A 24,856-nucleotide genomic window follows, 5' to 3' on the forward strand; every position below is an offset into this window, starting at 1 on the left:
TTGCTCAATAAATATTTACTGAATGAATCAATACATGGGCAATGTTGGTTAACAAGGGCTATCTGCAGAAAGTGAGATTAGGAGAAAGGTTAGAAAGTAAATTTAGTTGTGTTTTGTTCAATTATGTGTTCATGTTTTTGACAATGAACATGTGTTCTGTTTATTAAAAAATACTACAATGCAAGTTTACTTTAACCAGACCATTTCAGATGGCTTACAATCTGGTCACATAAGATTTTCTTTGTGTCTTGTAAATTTAAATTATCTAAATGCATATTAAACAGATTTTTGTTGTCTATTTTTTAAAAAATGTTCAAATCTGGCTTCAAGAAGTTTACCTTTATAATCATTTTAATTTAGATAAATGAATTTCCATTGGAACTTTGGCTTTACATATTCTTTCAAGTTACTTTTATCTTAAAGGTACAGAGTACTTAAAATTTACAATATACTTTACATAAATTATTCTATTTGCCCCCCAGCAGTGTGCTATGCAGAGATCACGTATTTATAGGTGACAAAACTGATGCTCAGAGAGATTAACTCTCTCACCCATATTGGGGATGGGACATAATGTTAATACTTCTAGATTCTTAGCACAAGATTTGTTTCATTACACATACTATAGCAGGTAACCTAAAATTATTCACTAACTCCAATGCCTCAATCTGTCCGCAAATAATGTATTTACCTAGACAGAAAACTTACTTTGAAATGCATCTTAGACTCAATGCATCTAACTTCTGAAACATCTGCATTTAGTAGAGTATTTGGAGTGACAAGGGACCTAACAGATAATTTAATTTAATTCCTTCATTATATAGAAAATACAAATCACAGCATTTCAGTACCAGACTCACTCATTCAGCAAGTTAATGGCAGGCAAGAACTAGAACCCAGGCCTTGATATTAGTCAAAAGAATTTTCAATCTCAGAAAGTTCCCAAACACAGAATTCATGACTAAAAAATCAAAACAGACCACAGTTGTCTTGGGTAAAATTTTTCCTAAATTTGTAATTATTGCCACAAAAAGGGAAAAATAACTGATTAGAATTTATCTTTTGAGTAAAATCAAACCAACTATCACATATCTTAGCATTTTAGATTTAAAATATTCCACTAATGACTAATAATTTCCTGCTATGCAGCCAACTTTTAATCATGTCAAGCCATGAGTCACTTATTCCAGAACTTCTATTATTCAACATTAACTCAAATACTACATGGAATTTTTGATAAATGTTTCTGTCAAAAAATTTAAAAAGTGTTGCTCAATATTTATCCTTATCTATCTGGGCCATAATATCCTAGAAGTCATTTAATGAGTTGGTGAAGTATGAATTTCCTTTACTAAAAACAAGTTCATGCTACTCCCTTTTTACCAACCATTCTTCCCTTACTGGTCCTAAAACTGACCATTACCAGACTTAATATGAAAATACACACAGAGAAAAAGTGTATCTGTCTGTTTTTATATTCCAATCTTACATGATAATTTTGGAAGCTAATTTTAAATTTAAACTGACAGGAGAGGCCAATAAATACTTAATGGATAAAAAACACAGATATTTTACCTTATTTAATTCTTACTACTATTAACATACTTGCAATAATTTGTTATGCTTTTAAATAATATATCATTTAACAGATGATTATTTAAAAAACAAATGATTGTAGCATAAAAAGCCAATATTAATTTGCTTTATGTTCAGTTAAATATTTAAAGACACAAGATAATCTACAATCAAAAGGGTTGTTGTCTGGTGTAAGAAAAGGGGTCAAAAATAGATTGGAGTGATGAAGGCATAACTACATGATGGTACTGTGAACAGCTGATTGTACACCATAGATGACTGTATGGTATGTGAATATATCTCAATAAAATTGAATTGAATTTAAAAAAAAGGGTTGTTGTTACTGAAAACATGCATAAAAATAAAACTAAAGATTAAAAGCTGCATTTTAAATGTTTTGCTTGAAACAAAACTTTTCATTCAACCTTCCAGTTTGATTAGAATTTCTGTTTTCTGGTGTTATTGCATGAATGTTTTATTTATTGTAACAAGAGTTATGAAATTTCATTTAATATTCAAAAGTAATAATTAACTTTAAAAACCATGCTGTCTAATTATCTAACAGGCTAATTGGGGCACTCCAAAGCCTTTCCTGCAGCCAAGCACTAGTGACCAGCCTTATGGCTAGTATATACAGCCACACATTTCAGAGGGGAGCAGAAAACTCCTTCTACAGAAATAAAGCTGAGTGCCAAAGATGCTCAATCAAATACTTAACATTATTTTTAAATAAAGCATGTGAAGATGAGCAGCAGCACAAAAGCTTTCTTTCCATTTTCAATAGCTGATTCCATTCTGTTTTAGTGTTTAAGTGTCTCTCAGGTGTCAGTCATAAAGACATGCTGGCAAACTATCTGTAGTTTAAAGTTCTCCCTTTAACACCTACCTCTCCACCTTAGAGTCACCAGCACTTATTTCCTTTTAGTTATTAACACACCAAGTCTGACTTTCTTTTCTTATCCTTATGTTCTTCATTCTCCTCCTCCACTTCTGCCTCTTCTCCCCATCACCACTTATTTCTTTTAAAAAGTTTTAAGTGAAACAGACTTCCACTGACGACAGTTAACTTAGAATCATAAACTATCAGAATCATAAACTGGGGGGCTGTGGACTGACTCTGAAAGGGGGCTTTCCCTTTTTCTCTCTCTCTCTGCTTGAGTGGTTCAGTGGAGAAAGCCTCAGCCATTTTCAGTTCGCAGCATTCTGACCCAGACAGGGATGGAGTTAACAGAGTCAGAGAGACAAAGGAGCAATTCAAATGCAGAAGATAGCTCCCTAGGGGGTGTATCTTCCCTAAGAGGAAGAAGGTGGGGCCCACCTCTAGTGCAGGCCTTCCCTTCAGAACTCAAACCCCAGGGCCTGGGGGAAAAAAGTCAAACGCTGAGAATTAAAAGGGGCCAAACCTCCTTACACCAGTCGGGAGCAACAGGCTGACAGGTGCCACCTGCTGTACACGTTAGGAAAAGCACAGCAGCTACAGGCCTCAGAAAAGTCTGTCAATCTTCTAAGACACACCCTCAGGGAAACCAGACTCTGAATATAGCCCCACTCTGAGACCTGAACCCCTTCTGGTGTGGGAAAATCTGATTAGGGTAACCAAGGAAACCAGATGCCCAGACAAGAGAAAACTACAAATTACACTAGGAAAAATGAAGATATGGCCCAGTGAAAGGAACAAACTTACACCTCAATTAAGATACAGTTGAGCTATTGTTTCATTTTAATGAAACAATCAAAGATTTTCAAAGAAATATGCTAAATAAATTCAAAAACTAATTCAGGGAGCATATGGCAAAAGACATGAAGGATATAAAGAAAACACTGGGTGAACATAAGGTAGAAATTGAAAGTTTGGAAAAAAAACAACTGCCAGAATCGATAGAAATGAAAGGCAAAACACAAGAGATGAAAGGCAAAACACAAGAGATGAAAAACACAATAGAGACATACAACAGCAGATCTCAAGACACAGAAGAAAACACTCAGGAACTGGAGAACAGGATACCTGAAAGCCTACACACAAAAGAACAGAGAACAGAATAGAAAAATATGAGCAATGTCTCAGGGAATTGAATGACAACATGAAACACATGAATGTACATGTCATGGGTGCCCCAGAAAGAGAAGAGAAGGGAAAAGGGGCAGAAGCAATAACAAAGGAAATAATCAATGAAAATTTCCCATCTCTCATGAAAGACATAAAATTACAGATCCAAGAAGCGCAGCATATCCCAAACAGAATAGATCTGAATAGATAGATGACAAGACACTTAATAATCAGATTATAAAAAGTCAAAGACAAAGAGAATCTTGAAAGCAGCAAGAGAAAAGTGATCCATCATATACAGAGGAAGCTTGATAAGATTATGTGCGGATTTCTCAGTAGAAACCATGCAGGCAAGAAGGAAGTGGGGTGATATAGTTAAGATACTGAAAGAGAAAAACCACCAACCAAGAATCCTATATCCAGCAACACTGTCTTTCAAATATGAGGGAAAGTTTAAAATATTCTCTGACAAATAGACAATGAGAGAGTTTGTAAATAAGATACCTGCTCTATAGGAAATACTAAAGGGAGCACTACAGACAGATAGGAAAACATAGGAGTGAGAGGTTTGGAACACAATTTTGGGTGGCGGTAGCACAATAATATAAGAACACTGAACAAAGATGACTGTGAGTATGGCTGACAGAGGAAGGTTAGGAGCTTGTGGGACACAAGAAGGAAGGAGGAAAGATAAAGAGTGGGACTGTATAACTCAGTGAAACCTAGAGTGCTCAACAATTGTGATAAAATATACAAATATGTTTTTACATGAGGGAGAACAAATGAATGTCAAGCTTCCAAGGTGTTAAAAATGGGCTGGTATTGGGGAAAAAAAATACAATCAATGCAAACTAGAGACTACAGTTAACAGAAACATTGTATTATGCTTCCTTTAATGTAACAAAGGCAATATACCAATGCTAAATGCCTATAAGAGGGGGACATAAGGAAGGGGTATGGGACTTTTGACATTGGTGATGTTGTCTGACTCTTTTATAGTACTTTAGTTTAATTCTAGCTTTCCTTTTGTTGCTTTTTAGCTGTTTTTCTTCTTTCTTTCTTTTGTCTCTCGACCTTCTTTGACTCTTCCGCCTTCTTTGTGGAAGAAATGGAGATGTCCTTATATAGATAGTGGTGATGGTGATGAATGCATAAGTGATTATACAGGGAACCATCAATTGTTTACTTTGGACGGAATGTATGGTAGGTGAACAAAACCATCTTAAAAAAAAAGGGTTGATGAAGAAACCTTGAAGGCACAATATTGAGTGAAATAAGACAGACACAAAATGACAAATATTGTATGGTCTCACTGATATGAACTAATTATAATATGTAAACTCATAGAAATGAAATATAAGTTACCAGGATATAGAATGAGGCTAGAGAATGGGGAGCAGTTGCTTATTATGAGCAGAATTTTTAACTAGGTTGGACTTAAGTGTTTGGAAATGGACAGAGGTGATGGTAGCATGTTACTTTGAGAATAAATAACAGTGCTGAATGGTGTGTGAATGTGGTGGAAAGGGGAAGTTTAGAGTCATGTATGTCACCAGAAGGAAAGTTGGAGGTTAAAACATGGGAATGTATATAAAACAGTGCATCTTGTGGTAGACAATGTCTGTGATTAACTGTATAAATAATAGAAATCTCTTTCATGAACTAGAACAAATGTATGACTCTAGAAGTCAATAATAGAGAGGTATATAGGGAAAAAATATACCTATTACAAACTATATACTACAGTTAGTAGTATTCTAACATTCTTTCATCAACACTAACAAATGTACTATACCAATACTATGAGTCAATAATGAAGGAGGGGTGGTTAGGGGTATGGGAGGATTTGAGTTTCCTTTTTTGTTTTTCTTTCTTTTCTGGAGTAATCCAAATGTTCTAAAAATTGAAAAAAAATTAATTGTGGTGATGGATGCACAGCTGTATGATGGTACCATGGGCAACTAACTATGCACTTTGGATGATCAAATGGTACGTGAACAATCTCAATAAAATTGAATTTAAAAAATACTTTACTGAGGTCACATATGGGTAACAATAGTCAAAAAGTAAGAATCTGCATAATCAGTAAAAACTTCACACTGGGTTTCAACTTAATACAAAAAGTATGATCATTTTTAAAGTCGTCATCATTAAAACACAAAGATTTCCTTTTAAAGCACTGCTTTACTTTCTTAAATGAAGAAAAAATTTACTCAGAGAACATGCTCTTTAAGGTGAGAGAAAGCCAGAAAGAGGGAAAAGGCCCAAGTAATCCGCATGATACTGAATACCAGTCTGCCTGCTGACAGACATAGGTTTGTTTCCATTCTCAACATACTTCTATAAGCACAGCTCAGAAAGGAGGTAAAAAGAACATATGTATTTTCTACTCTATACAGTTTAAATACATTGTGAAAATGATGGGTTACCAATAAAATTCACTTTTTAGGTGCTATGTAACTTAGAAAGATTGTAAGAAAAAAATTAAAAGCAGAAAGGAGATGATTTAGAGCTACCCCCAAACTCTATGTAATTTATAGTGCAAATCAGACACACAAGAATCCTTTAGAAAGCATGTTAATTTTTAAAATCCCATGAACCTTCAGTCTGCACAGTCTGATGGAAATGTAAAATTTCTTTTTTGGTACTATTTCTGAATTACATACATATCCTAAATCTATTAAACACATCATCGTATAATGTGGGAAATGTTATGAAGGAAACATTTCTGACATTTTCTGGCAGATGATAAACAAAAATCAAATAATAATAATATTAATAACAAAATACAAGTATCTTTTAAGTACACAGGTGCTTACGGCCACTGGGAATGCTGCTTGGCATAGTGCTTTCCAAAAACTCAACATTTTCAAAAATGTGAATTCTCCAAATAAAACCAAATCAATTATACGAATAGAGAGTAAAAGGTGGGTTTTGTCTTAATATTAACTGAAAAAATAAAATCCTTTACTGACTATAAAATAGATAGTTACTTTAGAAAATTGAGAAAATACCACCAGTGACCTCTCTACCTCTGTGGGACTGTCTAAATGTGTGTGTATAACTTTTAAAATTAAATTTGGATTGTCTGGTATATATAGTTTTGTATCTTACTTTTCCACTCAACATTATATCCTGGGAGTTTCCTGATATCATTAAAGAGTCTTCAAAAGCATGAGTTTTAATGTCCAAATAACTTTTCCATCATAAGGATGTACTATAATTATTTTAACTACTTCCTCTATTTTGGAACATGTAAGTCATTTCCTTTTCTCTCTTTATTCCCATTTCTCTTTTTCTTTTTTAATTTCTAATGCTGAAATGAACAGTCTTACTTAAAAATCTCTGTCCAAATCTCTGATTCCTTCCTCAGGAAAAATTCTTCAAAGAACAAATAATGGGTTGAGTTAGTAGTTTTAAAGATATAATTATCAAAATGGTTTTAATATAGGATGTAACAATTATTTTCACTATGAGTAGAAGGTGCAAACTAATTATACCCTAGCCAGCCAACATTCATTACAAAGAAATGTTCATTAAAAATTATAAAATCTTTATTAGACAAAAATGACGTCTCACTGATTTAATTTCATATTTTGGATTGTAAGTGAGATGAAACATTTGTCACATATTTAGAAATAATCTATACTCTATTGTATATTATATGCTTATGATAGTTATTTTTCATATCCATTTGTCTGTGTTCTTGCTATATTCAGAATATTAAATTTCTGTAATTCTTGCAAAATTAGTTACCAGCTTGGCTCCTCTTTCATTTGATAAAGGTATTTCTGATATACAGAATATTTTAATTTTTATGCTCTAAAATATCAAATTTTTCCCTTGTATTTTCTTTTATTTCTTTTATATTTAGTAAAACTTTCATTCTCTTTCAACCTTTTTATGGATTAAATTTAAATTTTACCTCTTTTCCATATTTTATTTTGATATGTTAGAAGGTAAACATATAATTTAATTCTTTCCAAATCGCCAACTAATTGTCCATGTAAATTTAATGTATAATCTGTCCAATCCACATTTAATCATACATACAGAAGTTCAGAAGTGATATTTCTGCTTTACAAGCTTCCATTTCCACCTTCCTTTAGGCTACCATATTTTTAAAATGATGTACACAACACTAAGAATATAGTGAAGATTTTAAAAATCAGGAGAATAGAATCAGTTCTATCAGAAATTTTATTTACTGGAGTTGGTAAGAAGGAAAAGACAGTAGGGTAGTAAATGCTATCTTTTAGAGGTAAAAGAAGTAAGTCCACAGAAAATAGTGGTGGTTTAAGGAGGAACCAAGAATAAATCTCCTGTTAAGAAAAAAAACAGTTTTTCAGCCTTAGAACCGCCTCTTGCAGTAATTCCCCAACATGACAAACACAAAGGGAAAGAGGAGAGGCACCTGTTTTGTATTTTCTAGGTCTTATAGAAAACACGATGTTGTTCGTTTGGCCACATACACGTGAATCTACAAGAAAGGTGATATTGCAGAAGTCAAGGGAATGGGCACTTTTCAAAAAGTAATGCCCCACAAACCCCACCTTGACAAAGCCAGAAGGGTCTACAATGCTACCCAGCGTGCTATTGGTATTGCTGTAAACAAACAAGGGCAAGATTTTTGCCAAGAGGATTAATGCCCGTGTTGAGCACTAATATAAACACTCTAAGAGCCGAGATAGCTTCCTGAGACGTGTGAAGGAAAATGATCAGAAAAAGAAGGGAAAAGTACCTGGGTTGAAGCACCATTCTGCTCTACCCAGAGAAGCACACTTTGTGAGAACCAATGGAAAGGAGCCTGAGCTACTGCAACATATTCCCTATGAATTCACGGCATAAGAAGTATAAAGGAAAAATAAAAGACAAGAAGAAAAAGAAGAGGAAGAGGAAGAAGAGGAAAAAAAGGAAGAGGAAGAAGATGAAGAGGAAGAAGAGGGGGAAGAAGAGGAGAAGGTAGAAGAGGAAGAAGAAGAGGAAGAGGAAGAAGAGAAAGAGGAAAAGAAGATGAGGAAGAGGAGGAGGAGGAAGAAGAAGAAAAAAGATATATAAAGATACATACAGCAAAAAGCGTATCAGAAGACTATGGTGATGGTATCTTCGGAGCTCTTCAAAAGGATATTTTAAGGATGAACTTGGATAACTAAGACTTTCCCCTGAAGGCAGGGAAACAAGACTAGGTAATACATAATCCCTTTGAACTTTATTTACTGATGACAGTATTAAGGGGTTTCAATTTTCAATTGTGTGATAGACTATCACAAGTATTCTCTATGCACAAGAAAAGAAAACAATAAACACCTTAAATTACAGAAATCGAAGAGTTTGGTTAAAAAGTTTGTCATCTATGAAAACCAAACTTGTTTCCTTCCTCAACTTCTACCTGAGCTGCTGACATGAATTGCCTTCTAGTTCTAGACATTTTTATTTGGTTTTCTGCTGTACCTCAAACATAACACATCTTAAACTGATGCTCTTTCTCCCTAAACAAATCAGTTCTATTACCTTCCTTTTCAAATTTATTGGCAAAGAGTTATTCATAATATTCCCTTATTCCTCATTAAGTCTACAGAATTTGTATTTCTGATATAGGTAATTTGTGTTTTTCTTGATCAGTTTGGAGAATTTGCATTTGGTTTCATCTGTTTTCTCTGGTTTTTCTGTTTTCCATTTCATGTATTTGTTTATCATTTCCTTCTTCTGATTTAGACTTAGCTAGTTTTTAAAAATTCCCTCATAGCACTACTTTAGCTGCATCCCACAAGTTTTGATGCTGTGTTTTCATTTTCATTTAGTTCAAAATATTTTCTGATTTCCTCTTTAGACCCATGGATTATTTAGAAGGGTGTTTAATTCCCAAATATTTGACAACTTTTCCATGTATCTTTCTGTTATTTATTTCCAGTTTAATTCCATTGAGTTCAGAGAATATTCTTCAATCCTGTATTACTTCAATCCTATAAAATGCAGTGAGACTTGTTCTGTAGTCAAGAACCATTTATGTATTTAATGTAATTATTAGTATGGATAAATTTAAATCTTCTATCTAGCTAACTATTTATTTGTCCCTTACTCTTTGTTCTTTTTTCTCTTTTCCTGCCTTCTTTTGGATTGACTACTTTATATGATTCCATTATATATCCACTATTCACTTATTAGTTATATCTCTTTTCCTATTTTTTAGTGATTTCCCTAGTGAAATACGCATTTTCAATTTATCACAGTCTATTTGAAGTAATATCATACAACCTGATGTATATGTGGTATAAGAACCTTACAATGGTTTTCTTTAAATTCTACCCTACTACACTTTGTGTTATGTTTCATACATTTTAATTTTATATGTTATAAACTATTTTTGCTTTAGACCAGAGGTCAGCAAACTAGGACCTGCCATCTGTTTTTGTAAGTGAGGTTTTCCTAAAATAAAGTCCTGGCCATTCAATCCCTGAGGCTGTTCATGTGCTACAATGGTAGAGACAAGCAGCTGTAAGAGACCACTTGGCTCACAAATCTTAAAATACTATTTGGCCTTTAACAGAAAAAGTTTGTTGACCCTTGCTTTAGACAGTCAATTATCTTTTAATGTGATTAAAAAAGAAAAAAAATTATATTTACCTTTTTCTTTAAAAACCATGATCTGACCAGACTGTATGGCAATGTAGCTTACAAGGGGTGAGTGTGATTGTGAAAACCTTGTGGATCACACTCCTTTTAACCACTGTATGGACGGATGAGTAGAAAAATGAGGACAAAAACTGGGTGAAAAATAGGGTGGGAGGGGGGATGATTTGGGTGTTCTTTTTTATTTTATTTTTTATTCTTATTCTTGCTTTTTCTGATATAAGGAGTATGTTCAAAAAATAGATTTTGGTGATGAACGCACAACTATATGATGGTACTGCGAACAGCTGATCGTACACCACAGATGATTTATGATATGTGAATATATATCTCAATAAAACTGAATTTAAAACAAACCACATTTTGAACTTCTTTGTTTCTTTGTGAAGATTCACGTCTCTGTCAGGTTTCAGAATCCTTCTGCCTGAAGAACTCCCTTCAACATTTCTTGTAATAAAAGTCTGCTGGCAATTAATTCTCTCAGATTTTGTTCTGAAAAGGTCTGTTTTTCACTTTCATTTCTGAAAGATATTTTTGCTGGAAACATAATTTGGGTTGACTTTTTTTTTCTTATAGGACTTAAAAATTTCCTGGCCATCATCTCTACAAATATTTGTTTTGCCTTTTTCTCATTCTCGTCTCCTTGTGGGATCCAATTCGTTAGACCATCTCCAATTTGTTCCATCTTGGAAACTGTTTATTCCCACTTTTCTCTCTTTTGTTCCAATTTAAATAATTTATATTTATCTATTTTCAACTTCATTATTCTTTCTTCAGTTCTGTTGAGTTTGAAGAAATTCTTTCTGTTTGTTTGTTTGCTTTTTTAATAGTTTCCTTTATTTGATGAAGGCTTCACTCTTGGGACAAATGCAAGTATTTTTGATCTTTTTCTGTGGTTTTCATCTCTCTGCCAAAATTCTTCATCTGTTCACGTGTGTTTTCCACCTTTCCCACTAATATCAATAATAATTAGTTTAAAGTCCTTGTCTGATATTGTCACAACACCCAGGTCACTTCTGAGACTGGTTCTGTTTGTGGGTTTATCTCTTGATAATGGGTTGGGTTTTTTAACTCTTGCTTTTTTATTTGTATCTAATACTTTTTTATTGAATATTGAACATCGTGTGCAGAACAGTTTAGACTGAGATACCTGGAAACGTGCATGCATTGTTCTTCAATCATAGTGTAGACAGGTTTATTCAATCTAATCAGGAGTTACGCTTGATATGTGTTTTATTATTGTTGTAGTTACATTCAATGCACGACAGGTTCAAATTCCTCTACTGGTACACTACCATTGTCTTGTGCCTAGGATAAAGGATGAAGAGCTGGAGGGTTTTACCACATTTTCCTCCTTTCTTCCCAGTTTTCAACCATTCCTGCATACCTACACCACAGACATATCTCTCCACAGTCTTGCCACTCTCCCAGCAGCACACAGCTTTTGTCTGATACTCTGTGCTAGGTACATGGTTGGGGCAGATGGGATTCTCTGTCGTCCTGGTCAAGCCTCAGCATTAGGCAGGCTCTGTGCCTCTCCTTCCTGTGGTGGCCAAAATCATGCTCCTACCCCCCATACTAAAAGATCTCTCCTTGAAATTGGTATAGGATCCTGAGGCCCAAAATGGTTTTCTTCATCTCTTTCAGAGGTAAAGAGTTTTCTCTTCTACCCTTCCTCCAGCAGTAATGGGTTTTTGCCTCTGTCCTGGGGACCAGTGTTTCTCTCCCCAGAGGCAGAGAAGTTTTGCTTCTATTCCTCCTCTGGAAATTCTTCAGGTAAGGCTTTCTGCTCCTTCCCACTGGTTTAAAGCTTAAGGGAGAGAAGGGACTCAGTAATCAGGAGGGGCTTTGTACCTGTTTCTCAGTAGCCACAGACCACTTCCTTTACCTCTACACCACCAAAGTGGGCTTTCTCCATTTTTCTGCCTTGCCTGCAATCTTAATCATGAGTACTTTGTGGAGGCTAATGGAAAAGTATCTGCAAGCAAGTGTGAACTCCCCTCGAATCTGGGCCCCCTAGCTATTCCAAACTAACATGCTAATCCATACTTGGCCTTTAACAATCAGTTAACATTTTATTTGACTTCTTATCTACCGTTACAGCAGCCATCTCCTTCTCTCATGCTCTGCCAACAGGGAAACAATTCATATGAGCCGGGGAGGGTGGGCTTGTCGCCCTTTGGTTGATTTGCAAGTTCAGCTCTCTGATGGGCTCAAGAGAAGTTATGATTTTATAGATAATCCAGTTTTTTCTTATTGTGAGGGTGGGAGATTCTTTTCAAACTTTTTTACATCCTGAGTAGAATTCCCTTTCCACTTTGATTCACCTTCCTTTGCTATTTTTGTAAAGTTTCACCACTAATTCATTCACCTAGACGGAACTTTGGAAGTATCTCTGACTTCTCATCATGTCGCATATTTAGTCAATTAATATAATCTGCATTAGATGAATCACTAATATCCCTTTATCAGAATCCTTTCATTCCATTTTTCTAGCACAAGTACTTATATCACAATATTCTGCTATAACAACATTCCTTCAACCAGCCTCTACTCTGCCTTCTTTTAATTGACTCTACCCTAGGGCTGCCTTACTGCAGCAATGCTTTAATCGCTTATAATCAAGGGCATTCTCAGTCTGGTTCTATTCTGCCTTTATAGGCCAACCTCCTTACAGGAACATGTACTCTAACTATACCAACTACATTTCCATACTGACCCAGACCCTCTTTATAACATCTAGAAATCTTATCATTCAAGGCCTATTACAAAAGGGACACTTTTCATGAAAATACCTCTGATCACACAAACAGAATTCCTCTCTTCTGAACTTTATGCTGCTTAATTTGTACTACTCAGATATCATTAGGGACTGATATTAGAGTTTTGTACATTTCTTACCTCCCTTACTACGTTGTAAACTACTGGAGGCAAAGGCCAGGTCTTATAAACTATTATATTCCCTCTTTTAGCTTCCCCACATAAATAGTCATCTTGCAAATTTAAAAAAGAAAGCAAAATTAATTATATGACACCTACTTTCCTCTTTTATAATCTATTCATCCTTAATGCATCCCTGACAAGGACATTAAAAAAATTTACTAGTCTATAAAACATCTTGAAATGAAAGAAGCACTGACACTCTGACCTTGATTATTAAATCATCAAACAGTTTTCAGAAGCCTAATTAGGATTAGTTTAGAGACCTCCTGGTATAGTCAGCCATTTATACTGTTAGAGTTAGATTTCATAGTAATCCCAAACACAAATATTCTGAAGTGCCTTTGCTTGGTTCCATGTAAATACACCCTAAGATAGCCATGAAGTTTCCTAAGGAACCTCATGGCCACTAGTAAAAAGAAATAAGTCTATCTACTTCACCGCTTCTGTTTGTGCCTTATTTGATAATTATACTCAGGCATTCTGCCAAAAAGGAAAAATGAGAGGCGTCTTAATCACTTCCAATGAAGAGAAAGAAGGGCATAATCACAACAATACGAAGAAAAAAGGACTTATAATATTTTATGTCTTTTTTTTTAACAGTACTATCAAGTATATTTTCAAGAACATATAAAATCCTGTATGCTTTTTTTAGTGGAAAACAGGAGGAGGTGCCATATTTGATGAGTAGCTTCCTTGGTCAAGTACACGGCTGTAAGAGAAATTATTCCTGAAGCCACACTGGTACCTGACCTTATTGACACAATACTGGATCAGATGTCTAAAGTGGCATCTTTTTCAAGCATTCCCAAGAATAAACAGAATGAGAAATGCTTTACTTCCTAAAACAAACAAATAACGCACCTAATAGGGGCCCTTAATGCAACACACCACTGTGGTAATTTAGTATAATAAAATAATAATATAAAGAAACTCAAAACAGCATTGTTGAATAGTTAAAAAAAAAAAAAAAACAACAGTAATAGTAAATAGTAATATAGTAAATATTAATAGTAAAAAAACAGTGGACTATTTTAAATGTTAAATAATAGGAAATCAGTTATATAAACCAATGTGCATATAAACTATTCAACAATGAAAAATGCTGATGCAGATCTACACTTACTGACATGGAAAGATGTCCACAACATGCTATTGAAGGGGAAAAAAAGTAGTTGTAAAACCATATGTATATCTGTGTATGTTCATATGCAATACCCCTAGATGGCTGGATTTGGGGCATGTGCTAATTGTCAATTTATCACCTCTCAACTCCAAATTCATCCTTCACTGCCTACTCTGCAAAAGGGGAGACAGTCCTTTTAAATATTCTTCCTTTGCCATTGTTAAGCTTTATTAATAGAGGGTGCTGGAGATATTATAGGAGGAATGGGTTTTCTTTCCTGGTTCCAGTATGGTCCCTTGGCAGGCTCCTGTGATCAACAGCTCCTCTCAATACCCCACTCTACTTGGTTGGTTTTGTAGTAGAATACCTTTGGTGAGACACCTCCCTGTAGAAGACTTTTCTCAGCATCCTACAGTGTTAATTTCGAGTAAGTTTCATCAGCACAACACAACAGCAGTTTCCTTGCCAGCTAGTAAACCACAGCTGCACCATCTTCAACAAAGACTAGATTTCAGCCAGAGTAGGTGAGGGGTCTTAGAGTTGGGGAGGGGCTCTTAGAGTAGGGAGGGGCTCTTCCGTAAGGGCTCTATCTCAGACCAGGGAGAGTGGCTGCTCCTTATAGCTGCCATTCCTATATTCTTTAGACTTGTCTTTACTTCTTACTCCCCTGTTATAGCTAATGCCCCCAACAAGTACCTTTATGAACTCAACATATTATATTTTCCCTGTTCCAAGTACTGTGTGGTTTCTCCTGATTAAACCCTGACTGACAGAATGGATTATTTTTCTTTATGAAGCAGGTTAGAAAGGTCAACCAGGCCATGAGACACCCCATGGCCCAGGTGTAGGCAGCCAGTCTAAAATAGCAGCCTAGTAGCAGCAGAACCCAGGGCAAAGCAGAAAACTGCTTCCCTGTAAGGCAAAGAACACACCAGCTTACCTCTTGGTAATGGGGAGTGGGGACTTTCCAAACCTAGCTCCAGCTTGAGGCATAGCAACAGGCCAGCACATAAAAACCTGAACACAGCCAACTGGGGCATCTCTCTCCCTTGGAGCATGCCTGCGCTCACTTCCCTAGGTTGTACTTCAAATAAACTTCACCTGTTGCTGCTACTACTTGCTTTCTCTTCCTTGAATTTTCTGACGACACCCTAAGCCTGGAGCAGAGCTTGGCTCCTGTGTCAGCAGAGCTCTAGTAACATTTATACTTTTCAACATTGCCTAAATTTTTTAACAAGCATTTTTTTGGTAATGATCAGAAAAAACAATTCTTTATTTTTGAAAAACTGAAGAAAAATCCAATGCAAAATAAACATTACTTTAAGAATATATTAATAGGCAGAACTATATTTCTGAGATTAAAAAGACTGAAACTGGAAGAACATTCATTTGAGTAAGACTCTAAAATCGTTCATTTTTTCTTTTCTTAATGTAACCGAGAATTAACAAATATAATCATAGCTTATTCAACTTTATTTGGATGTTTATTAACCTTCTGATAAACTGTAGTGTAGCCAAAAGGCAAATACTTTCAACTGTTATAACTCACTGAACTGTAGACCAGACGCCTTGATGCTTTGCTTTGTAACTTTAACTGAAAAGCCTCATAATAATCTAGTAACCCTGTATTTATTGTGTTTTGTAACATAAAAGTCTTTTGATTCAGTTAACAGCCCTCTTAATGTTTATTAATGAAGAAACCTGAGCTAACTCACCCCAATTCCTCCCTTATTGCACTAGATGGGGCCATTTCTAACCAAAGATGGCCTGCCTAACATGTGCAGTGGCACAAAACTCTAACCTATAGTAACTTATACCTCATTGTACTACTAAAGATCATGCCCATAATCATTTTAAGCTGCCATTTTCCTTACATACATCCTATGACCAAGTATGCAAGCTGTCTGCACATGCTCCATAATGAAACCATCGCTAACTACTTCATCTCAAACCACTGTACTTACGATCATAAGCCCACCTTTGCCAAGATGCTATAAAACTCTCAGAGGCTCTCTAGTTCATAGAGACAGAGCTGAGGCCGGCAAGCATCCTGTTTTCCTTGCATTGTGCTTTGCAATAAAAGCTCTTTTTCTCTTCGAAACCCTGGCATCACAGATAGGTTGTTATAGGCATCAGGCAGCAAGCCCAGTCAGCAACTTAATACCTATTTCTTTTACATATCATTCAAAATTATGTTCCTTGGTAATTTTAAACTATGTTAATGGGTTAGACTGCTATTCCTTTTTCTCTTCGTTATCCCATACATCGGCCTTTCAAACAGATTATTAACTGTGAGGTCTCAGAGTGACAGGTGACTAGTTCCTCAAACAGAGTCAGTCCTCCATCTTACTACTCCAGCCCCCCTTACCATGTTCAAGGATTATCAGCTGGGCTCCAGCTTGTGCATTTCCAACATCATTCTCAGCAATGCACTGATAGAATCCTTCATCTGATTTCACCAGACCCAAAACTTGAAGGTTATGTTCCTTCTGGGAAAGAAAAACATAAATACAATTTTATGATTCAATTGGTGAATATTAGTTCAAAACTTTAAGGGTATGCTCTTTCTGGGGAGAAAAAAACAAGCAAAATGTTGTGATTCAATTACTGAATTTTATCTACAAATGAATGTACCTGTTATCTCAATTTTATCTCTGAGTATTGGCTAGGTATTGACTTAATTGATTAGAACACCATACACTACTGTTAACAATTAAGAACCTATCCTTTACAAAAGAGTAATATCCTTAATGTTTGCAAAATTACATATTTGCTGGGAAAAACATCTAGTACACAATACCATGTGACTATAGTGAAAGCATGAATTTGTGAATTTAAGGTATTTTCTTAAGTTTATAATATTAATAGTTCTAACAAATGTGAGATAAGTTAAATGCAGCCATATATATATGAGTTTTTTCTTAAACAATGAAGTAATGTATGAATGAAAAATGTTGTTATTGATATAATACTCTATGGTTCTAAAATAAAAAAATTAATGTGAAAATATTGATAAAAGAGAAAAATTTCTAATTTAACCACAACAGGTTGCCTTTTATTAAATGCTAAACACTTGTGAATTACTTTTTGTAATATATGAGATTATGCTTTCAAAAATAGATAACACATTCCTACTAAGAATGAACTACAAATATGGCAAACTTTTAATGAGACATTAAATCTTTAATGTTATATATGCATCTTAAGATATGTCATTAATCTTTAATTCTAAAACCTGGATAATTCCATTACTAGGATGTTAGATGATGATGATGATAATAACAGTAGCTAATATTTATTAAGTACTTACTACACATAAAGTAGAAAGCAATTATGCTGAGTACTCTTAAATACTTTTAAGACTATCTTCTTTTGCATTTACCTTTTAAAAGAACCTTTGTATCTATTGTCACACCAATCTTCCAATACCGCATCATAACCATTTTGCAAGGACTGGCATCAGCATATGATTTTTGGTTAAGTTTTGTTTCGTATTTATTATTTTTCTAAGTATTTATTATCTTAGTTGCATTATTAGCCTAATACGTTTTCCAAAAGGATCAGCTTTCCATCCATACTTCAAGGGACAGATTTCTGCTCCTTGACTAGATAGCTAAAAGCCACAATCGGTTACATATAAACATGAGATAATTTTTATCCAGAAAATGGTGGCAGAAGTATTAGACTAGATTACTAGACTGTTGGTCAGGAGATCAGAACTTTAGGCTTACTTAAGTTCAGCCACTGCTTTGCTATGTGATCTTACAAAAGCTCCTGAAATATTTCTGTAATTCAGTTTTTCTCATCAGTCAATGAAGAGATTATTTCTATGTGAATTTTTCTATGTTCATTCACAGTACATAAACTAGTGTATATAAGATAATTGATCTCCTGCTGATACTGTTTAAAGACACTCAAAAGTTTCAGAGCCCAAATGTTCTCTGAAAAATACTTACTACAATCTTAAAGTAATCACTTGGGATAACCACATCCCCATTCTTGACCCACTTCACAGTTGGAGTTGGTTTCCCAGTCACTTCACATTCAAATACAATATCCATAGATTCGTGAGCGTATATATTAGCAGGCTGCTTCAGGAATTCAGGTTGGGCTTTAAAATAGAAATGAAATTAACATATTAATGAAAATAAAACTAAGCATTTTATTCAAATCATAGACTTCACATGATTTTTATTTATTTGAGCTCTTCACATTTCTTTTGCAGTGGCATATACCAAATATATTAAAAATAGAGGTAAATTAATTTAAAAATCAATTATAAAAATAATTCCTGAGTTTCCCTAGCTCTTCTTGAGAAGCTGATTATGCTGAAGAAATTGAAAATGTGAATATGCCAAGCTGTCTAGAAATGAATATTAAAGAACATTTTCCTAAGATAAATACAATTTCCCTAAGATAAATAAATAACATAACTCAAATTCAAAGAGTTGGGAAAATTGACAATATCTTCCTTTTTAGTCAGCATGATAAGTGACAAAAAACAGGTAACATGAATGTCATATTAGAGGCCTAAAATACTTCATTCATGAAACACAATCCCATTAGTAACAGCCCTCATTACATGAAATGTTTTTTCAGGATGGAAGGAAGAATGAGTAACAGGATCTTTTGGGATAAGAGTAAGTGTATTTAAAATAGACTCTCTGAATCTTTCAGTAACTTCCTTCCCCCTGCCTCACAGCTGTAAACTGCTTATTATTAGATTCATAAGATTGGACTTATAAGTGTTGAGGCACATATAGTCCAACTTCTTACCCAATGATGTAATTTCCTACATCATCCTTGACAATGGGTCTCCCTGATACTGTCTGAAAATTTTAAATGACAAGGAAGCTCCTATATCACAAAGGAGTCAGCTCCTCTATAGTCCAGTTCTATTAAATATCACAACTTCTGACAAAGACAACAATCGCAATGATAACAACACTCCTTCTCCTGCTGAGCTTGCTGGGATTTTGACTATGGAATTGTGTCAAATTTGGGGTAACCTGACATCTTAACAATACTGAGCCTTCTTTTCCAAGAATACGGTATATGTCTCCATTTATTCAGATTTTTTATTTCCCTCATGAATGTTTTATAGTTTTGGTATACAAATCTTGCTTATATTTTGTTAGCTTTATCTTTAAGTATTTCAAGTTCTTTTTATACTATTTTACTTGGCACTTTTAAAAAATATTAATTTCCAACTGCTCATTGCTAGTATATAGAGATGAAACTGACTTATGGTTTATGGATTTTGTATCAAATGGTCATGCTAAACTCAGTTCTAATAGCTTTTGCATACACTCTTGGGGATTACCTGAATAGACAATCATGTTGTTTGAGAAGGGGTAGTTTTATTTCTTCCTTTCTATTTCCCTTTTTCATTTTCTTGTCTTATTGCACTAATTAGGGTGGGGCAAGTCCTGGGAAGAAGTTCAGACTAGCTTCATAACTTGGTAAATGAAGACTTAGAGTAAGATGGTAGGTACAACCTTAGGCAAAAGTAGGAGCTAAGGAGGGAAAGAATGTATAATCTTAAGAAGCAACATACCCTCACAGTGATGGAGGATCCAGAAAATAAAAGTCTGTACAACAAGATGAAATTGGGGAAATCTATTAACAGTAAATTTGACTGTCCTTTCTAACATTGATTAGCCATTATTCTTTTGTAAATTATCTACATATGTACTCTGCTTATTATTTTTCAAACAGAATGTTCACAATTTTCTAATTCATTTATAAAAGTTCTAGAGAGGCGGGGCAAGATGGCAGACTGGTGAGCTGTATGTTTTAGTTACTCCTCCAGGAAAGTAGGTAAAAAGCCAGGAACTGCGTGGACTGGACACCACAGAGCAATCTGTCTTTGGGCATACTTCATACAACACTCATGAAAACGTGGAACTGCTGAGATCAGCGAAATCTGTAAGTTTTTGCGGCCAGGGGACCCGCGCCCCTCCCTGCCAGGCTCAGTCCCGGGGGAGGAGGGGCTGTCAGCTCCGGGAAGGAGAAGGGAGAATTGCAGTGGCTGCTCTTATCGGAAACTCATTCTACTGATTCAAACTCCAACCATAGATAGACTGAGACCAGACACCAGAAACTCTGAGAGCAGCCAGCCCAGCAGAGAGGAGACAGGCATAGAAAAAAAACAACACGAAAAACTCCAAAATAAAAGCAGAGGATTTTTGGAGTTCTGGTGAACACAGAAAGGGGAAGGGCGGAGATCAGGCCTTGAGGCGCATATGCAAATCCCGAAGCAAAGCTGATCTCTCTGCCCTGTGCACCTTTCTTTAATGGCCCTGGTTGCTTTGTCTATTAGCATTTCAATAACCCATTAGATCTCTGAGGAGGGCCGTTTTTTTTTTTGTTTTTTTTTTTTTAAATCCTTTTTGCTTTTTCTAAAACAATTACTCTAAGAAGCTCAATACAGAAAGCTTCAAAGAATTGAAATTTGGGCACGTCAAGTCAAGAGCAGAACTAAGAGAGCTCTGAGACAAAAGGCAATAATCCAGTGGCTGAGAAAATTCACTAAACAACACAACTTCCCAAGAAAAGAGGGGTGTCCGCTCACAGCCACCATCCTGGTGGACAGGAAACACTCCTGCCCATCGCCAGCCCCATAGCCCAGAGCTGCCCCAGACAACCCAGTGTGACGGAAGTGCTTCAAATAACAGGCACACACCACAAAACTGGGCATGGACATTAGCCTTCCCTGCAACCTCAGCTGAATGTCCCAGAGCTGGGAAGGGGGAGCAGTGTGAATTAACAGAGCCCCATTCAGCCATCATTTCAGCAGACTGGGAGTCTCCCAACACAGCCCAGCAGCCCAGAACTGCCCTGGGGGGACGGCACTCACCTGTGACATAGCACAGTCATCCCTCAACAGAGGACCCGGGGTGCACAGCCTGGAAGAGGGGCCCACTTGCAAGTCTCAGGAGCCATACGCCAATACCAAAGACTTGTGGGTCAGTGGCAGAGACAAACTGTGGCAGGACTGAACTGAAGGATTAGACTATTGCAGCAGCTTTAAAACTCTAGGATCATCAGGGAGATTTGATTGTTAGGGCCACCCCCCCCTCCCTGACTGCCCAGAAACACGCCCCACATACAGGGCAGGCAACACCAACTACACACGCAAGCTTGGTACACCAATTGGGCCCCACAAGACTCACTTCCCCACTCACCAAAAAGGCTAAGCAGGGGAGATCTGGCTTGTGGAGAACAGGTGGCTCGTGGACGCCACCTGCTGGTTAGTTAGAGAAAGTGTACTCCACGAAGCTGTAGATCTGATAAATTAGAGATAAGGACTTCAACTGGTCTACAAACCCTAAAACAACCCTATCAAGTTCAGCAAATGCCACGAGGCCAAAAACAACAGAAAATTATAAAGCATATGAAAAAACCAGACGATATGGATAACCCAAGCCCAAGCACCCAAATCAAAATACCAGAAGAGACACAGCACCTAGAGCAGCTACTCAAAGAACTAAAGATGAACAATGAGACCATAGTACGGGATATGAAGGAAATCAAGAAGACCCTAGAAGAGCATAAAGAAGACATTGCAAGACTAAATAAAAAAATGGATGATCTTATGGAAATTAAAGAAACTGTTGACAAAATTAAAAAGATTCTGGACACTCATAGTACAAGACTAGAGGAAGTTGAACAACGAATCAGTGACCTGGAAGATGACAGAATGGAAAATGAAAGCATAAAAGAAAGAATGGGGAAAAAAATTGAAAAACTCGAAATGGACCTCAGGGATATGATAGATAATATGAAACGTCCGAATATAAGACTCATTGGTGTCCCAGAAGGGGAAGAAAAGGGTAAAGGTCTAGGAAGAGTATTCAAAGAAATTGTTGGGGAAAACTTCCCAAATCTTCTAAACAACATAAATACACAAATCATAAATGCTCAGCGAACTCCAAATAGAATAAATCCAAAAAAACCCACTCCGAGACATATACTGATCACACTGTCAAACATAGAAGAGAAGGAGCAAGTTCTGAAAGCAGCAAGAGAAAAGCAATTCACCACATACAAAGGAAACAGCATAAGACTAAGTAGTGACTACTCAGCAGCCACCATGGAGGCAAGAAGGCAGTGGCACGATATATTTAAAATTCTAAGTGAGAGGAATTTCCAGCCAAGAATACTTTATCCAGCAAAGCTCTCCTTCAAATTTGAGGGAGAGCTTAAATTTTTCACAGACAAAGAAATGCTGAGAGAATTTGCTAACAAGAGACCTGCCCTACTGGAGATACTAAAGGGAGCCCTACAGACAGAGAAACAAAGACAGGACAGAGAGACCTGGAGAAAGGTTCAGTACTAAAGAGATTCGGTATGGGTACAATAAAGGATATTAATAGAGAGAGGGAAAAATACGGCAAACATAATCCAAAGGATAAGATGGCCGATTCAAGAAATGCCTTCACGGTTTTAACGTTGAATGTAAATGGATTAAACTCCCCAATTAAAAGATATAGATTCGCAGAATGGATCAAAAAAAATGAACCATCAATATGTTGCATACAAGAGACTCATCTTAGACACAGGGACACAAAGAAACTGAAAGTGAAAGGATGGAAAAAAATATTTCATGCAAGCTACAGCCAAAAGAAAGCAGGTGTAGCAATATTAATCTCAGATAAAATAGACTTTAAATGCAGGGATGTTTTGAGAGACAAAGAAGGCCACTACATACTAATAAAAGGGGCAATTCAGCAAGAAGAAATAACAATCGTAAATGTCTATGCACCCAATCAAGGTGCCACAAAATACATGAGAGAAACATTGGCAAAACTAAAGGAAGCAATTGATGTTTCCACAATAATTGTGGGAGACTTCAACACATCACTCTCTCCTATAGATAGATCAACCAGACAGAAGACCAATAAGGAAATTGAAAACCTAAACAATCTGATAAATGAATTAGATTTAACAGACATCTACAGGACATTACATCCCAAATCACCAGGATACACATACTTTTCTAGTGCTCACGGAACTTTCTCCAGAATAGATCATATGCTGGGACATAAAACAAGCCTCAATAAATTTAAAAAGATTGAAATTATTCAAAGCACATTCTCTGACCACAATGGAATACAATTAGAAGTCAATAACCATCAGAGACTTAGAAAATTCACAAATACCTGGAGGTTAAACAACACACTCCTAAACAATCAGTGGGTTAAAGAAGAAATAGCAAGAGAAATTCCTAAATATATAGAGACGAATGAAAATGAGAACACAACATACCAAAACCTATGGGATGCAGCAAAAGCAGTTCTAAGGGGGAAATTTATAGCACTAAACGCATATATTAAAAAGGAAGAAAGAGCCAAAATCAAAGAACTAATGGATCAACTGAAGAAGCTAGAAAATGAACAGCAAACCAATCCTAAACCAAGTACAAGAAAAGAAATAACAAGGATTAAAGCAGAAATAAATGACATAGAGAACAAAAAAACAATAGAAAGGATAAATATCACCAAAAGTTGGTTCTTTGAGAAGATCAACAAGATTGACAAGCCCCTAGCTAGACTGACAAAATCAAAAAGAGAGAAGACCCATATAAACAAAATAATGAATGAAAAAGGTGACATAACTGCAGATCCTGAAGAAATTAAAAAAATTATAAGAGGATATTATGAACAACTGTATGGCAACCAACTGGATAATGTAGAAGAAATGGACAATTTCCTGGAAACATATGAACAACCTAGACTGACCAGAGAAGAAATAGAAGACCTCAACCAACCCATCACAAGCAAAGAGATCCAATCAGTCATCAAAAATCTTCCCACAAATAAATGCCCAGGGCCAGATGGCTTCACAGGGGAATTCTACCAAACTTTCCAGAAAGAACTGACACCAATCTTACTCAAACTCTTTCAAAACATTGAAAAAAATGGAACACTACCTAACTCATTTTATGAAGCTAACATCAATCTAATACCAAAACCAGGCAAAGATGCTACAAAAAAGGAAAACTACTGGCCAATCTCCCTAATGAATATAGATGCAAAAATCCTCAACAAAATACATACAAATCGAATCCAAAGACACATTAAAAAAATCATACACCATGACCAAGTGGGGTTCATTCCAGGCATGCAAGGATGGTTCAACATAAGGAAAACAATCAATGTATTACAACACATTAAAAACTCAAAAGGGAAAAATCAATTGATAATCTCAATAGATGCTGAAAAAGCATTTGACAAAATCCAACATCCCTTTTTGATAAAAACACTTCAAAAGGTAGGAATTGAAGGAAACTTCCTCAATATGATAAAGAGCATATATGAAAAACCCACAGCCAGCATAGTACTCAATGGTGAGAGACTGAAAGCCTTCCCTCTAAGATCAGGAACAAGACAAGGATGCCCGCTGTCACCACTGTTATTCAACATTGTGCTGGAAGTGCTAGCCAGGGCAATCCGGCAAGACAAAGAAATAAAAGGCATCCAAATTGGAAAAGAAGAAGTAAAACTGTCATTGTTTGCAGATGATATGATCTTATA

The 24,856-nt window shown here is 35.8% G+C and overlaps 1 protein-coding gene across 8 annotated transcripts in view; it reads right to left on the bottom strand.

The window, feature by feature from the left end:
* The window catches only part of NEO1 (neogenin 1), a 276,268-nt gene that overhangs the window by 105,335 nt on the left and 146,077 nt on the right, over positions 1-24,856 (bottom strand). For all 8 annotated transcript variants that reach the window (XM_037833488.1, XM_037833484.1, XM_037833483.1 and 5 more), the window contains exons 7-8: positions 18,275-18,429; positions 16,687-16,807 (exon numbers count right to left, since the gene is read on the bottom strand). In XM_037833488.1, the coding sequence (XP_037689416.1) occupies positions 16,687-16,807; positions 18,275-18,429 (276 nt within the window). The remainder of the gene's footprint in view (positions 1-16,686; positions 16,808-18,274; positions 18,430-24,856) is intronic.

This window comes from Choloepus didactylus, chromosome 4 (assembly GCF_015220235.1).
Source record: "Choloepus didactylus isolate mChoDid1 chromosome 4, mChoDid1.pri, whole genome shotgun sequence".
NCBI classification, from domain to species: domain Eukaryota; kingdom Metazoa; phylum Chordata; class Mammalia; order Pilosa; family Megalonychidae; genus Choloepus; species Choloepus didactylus.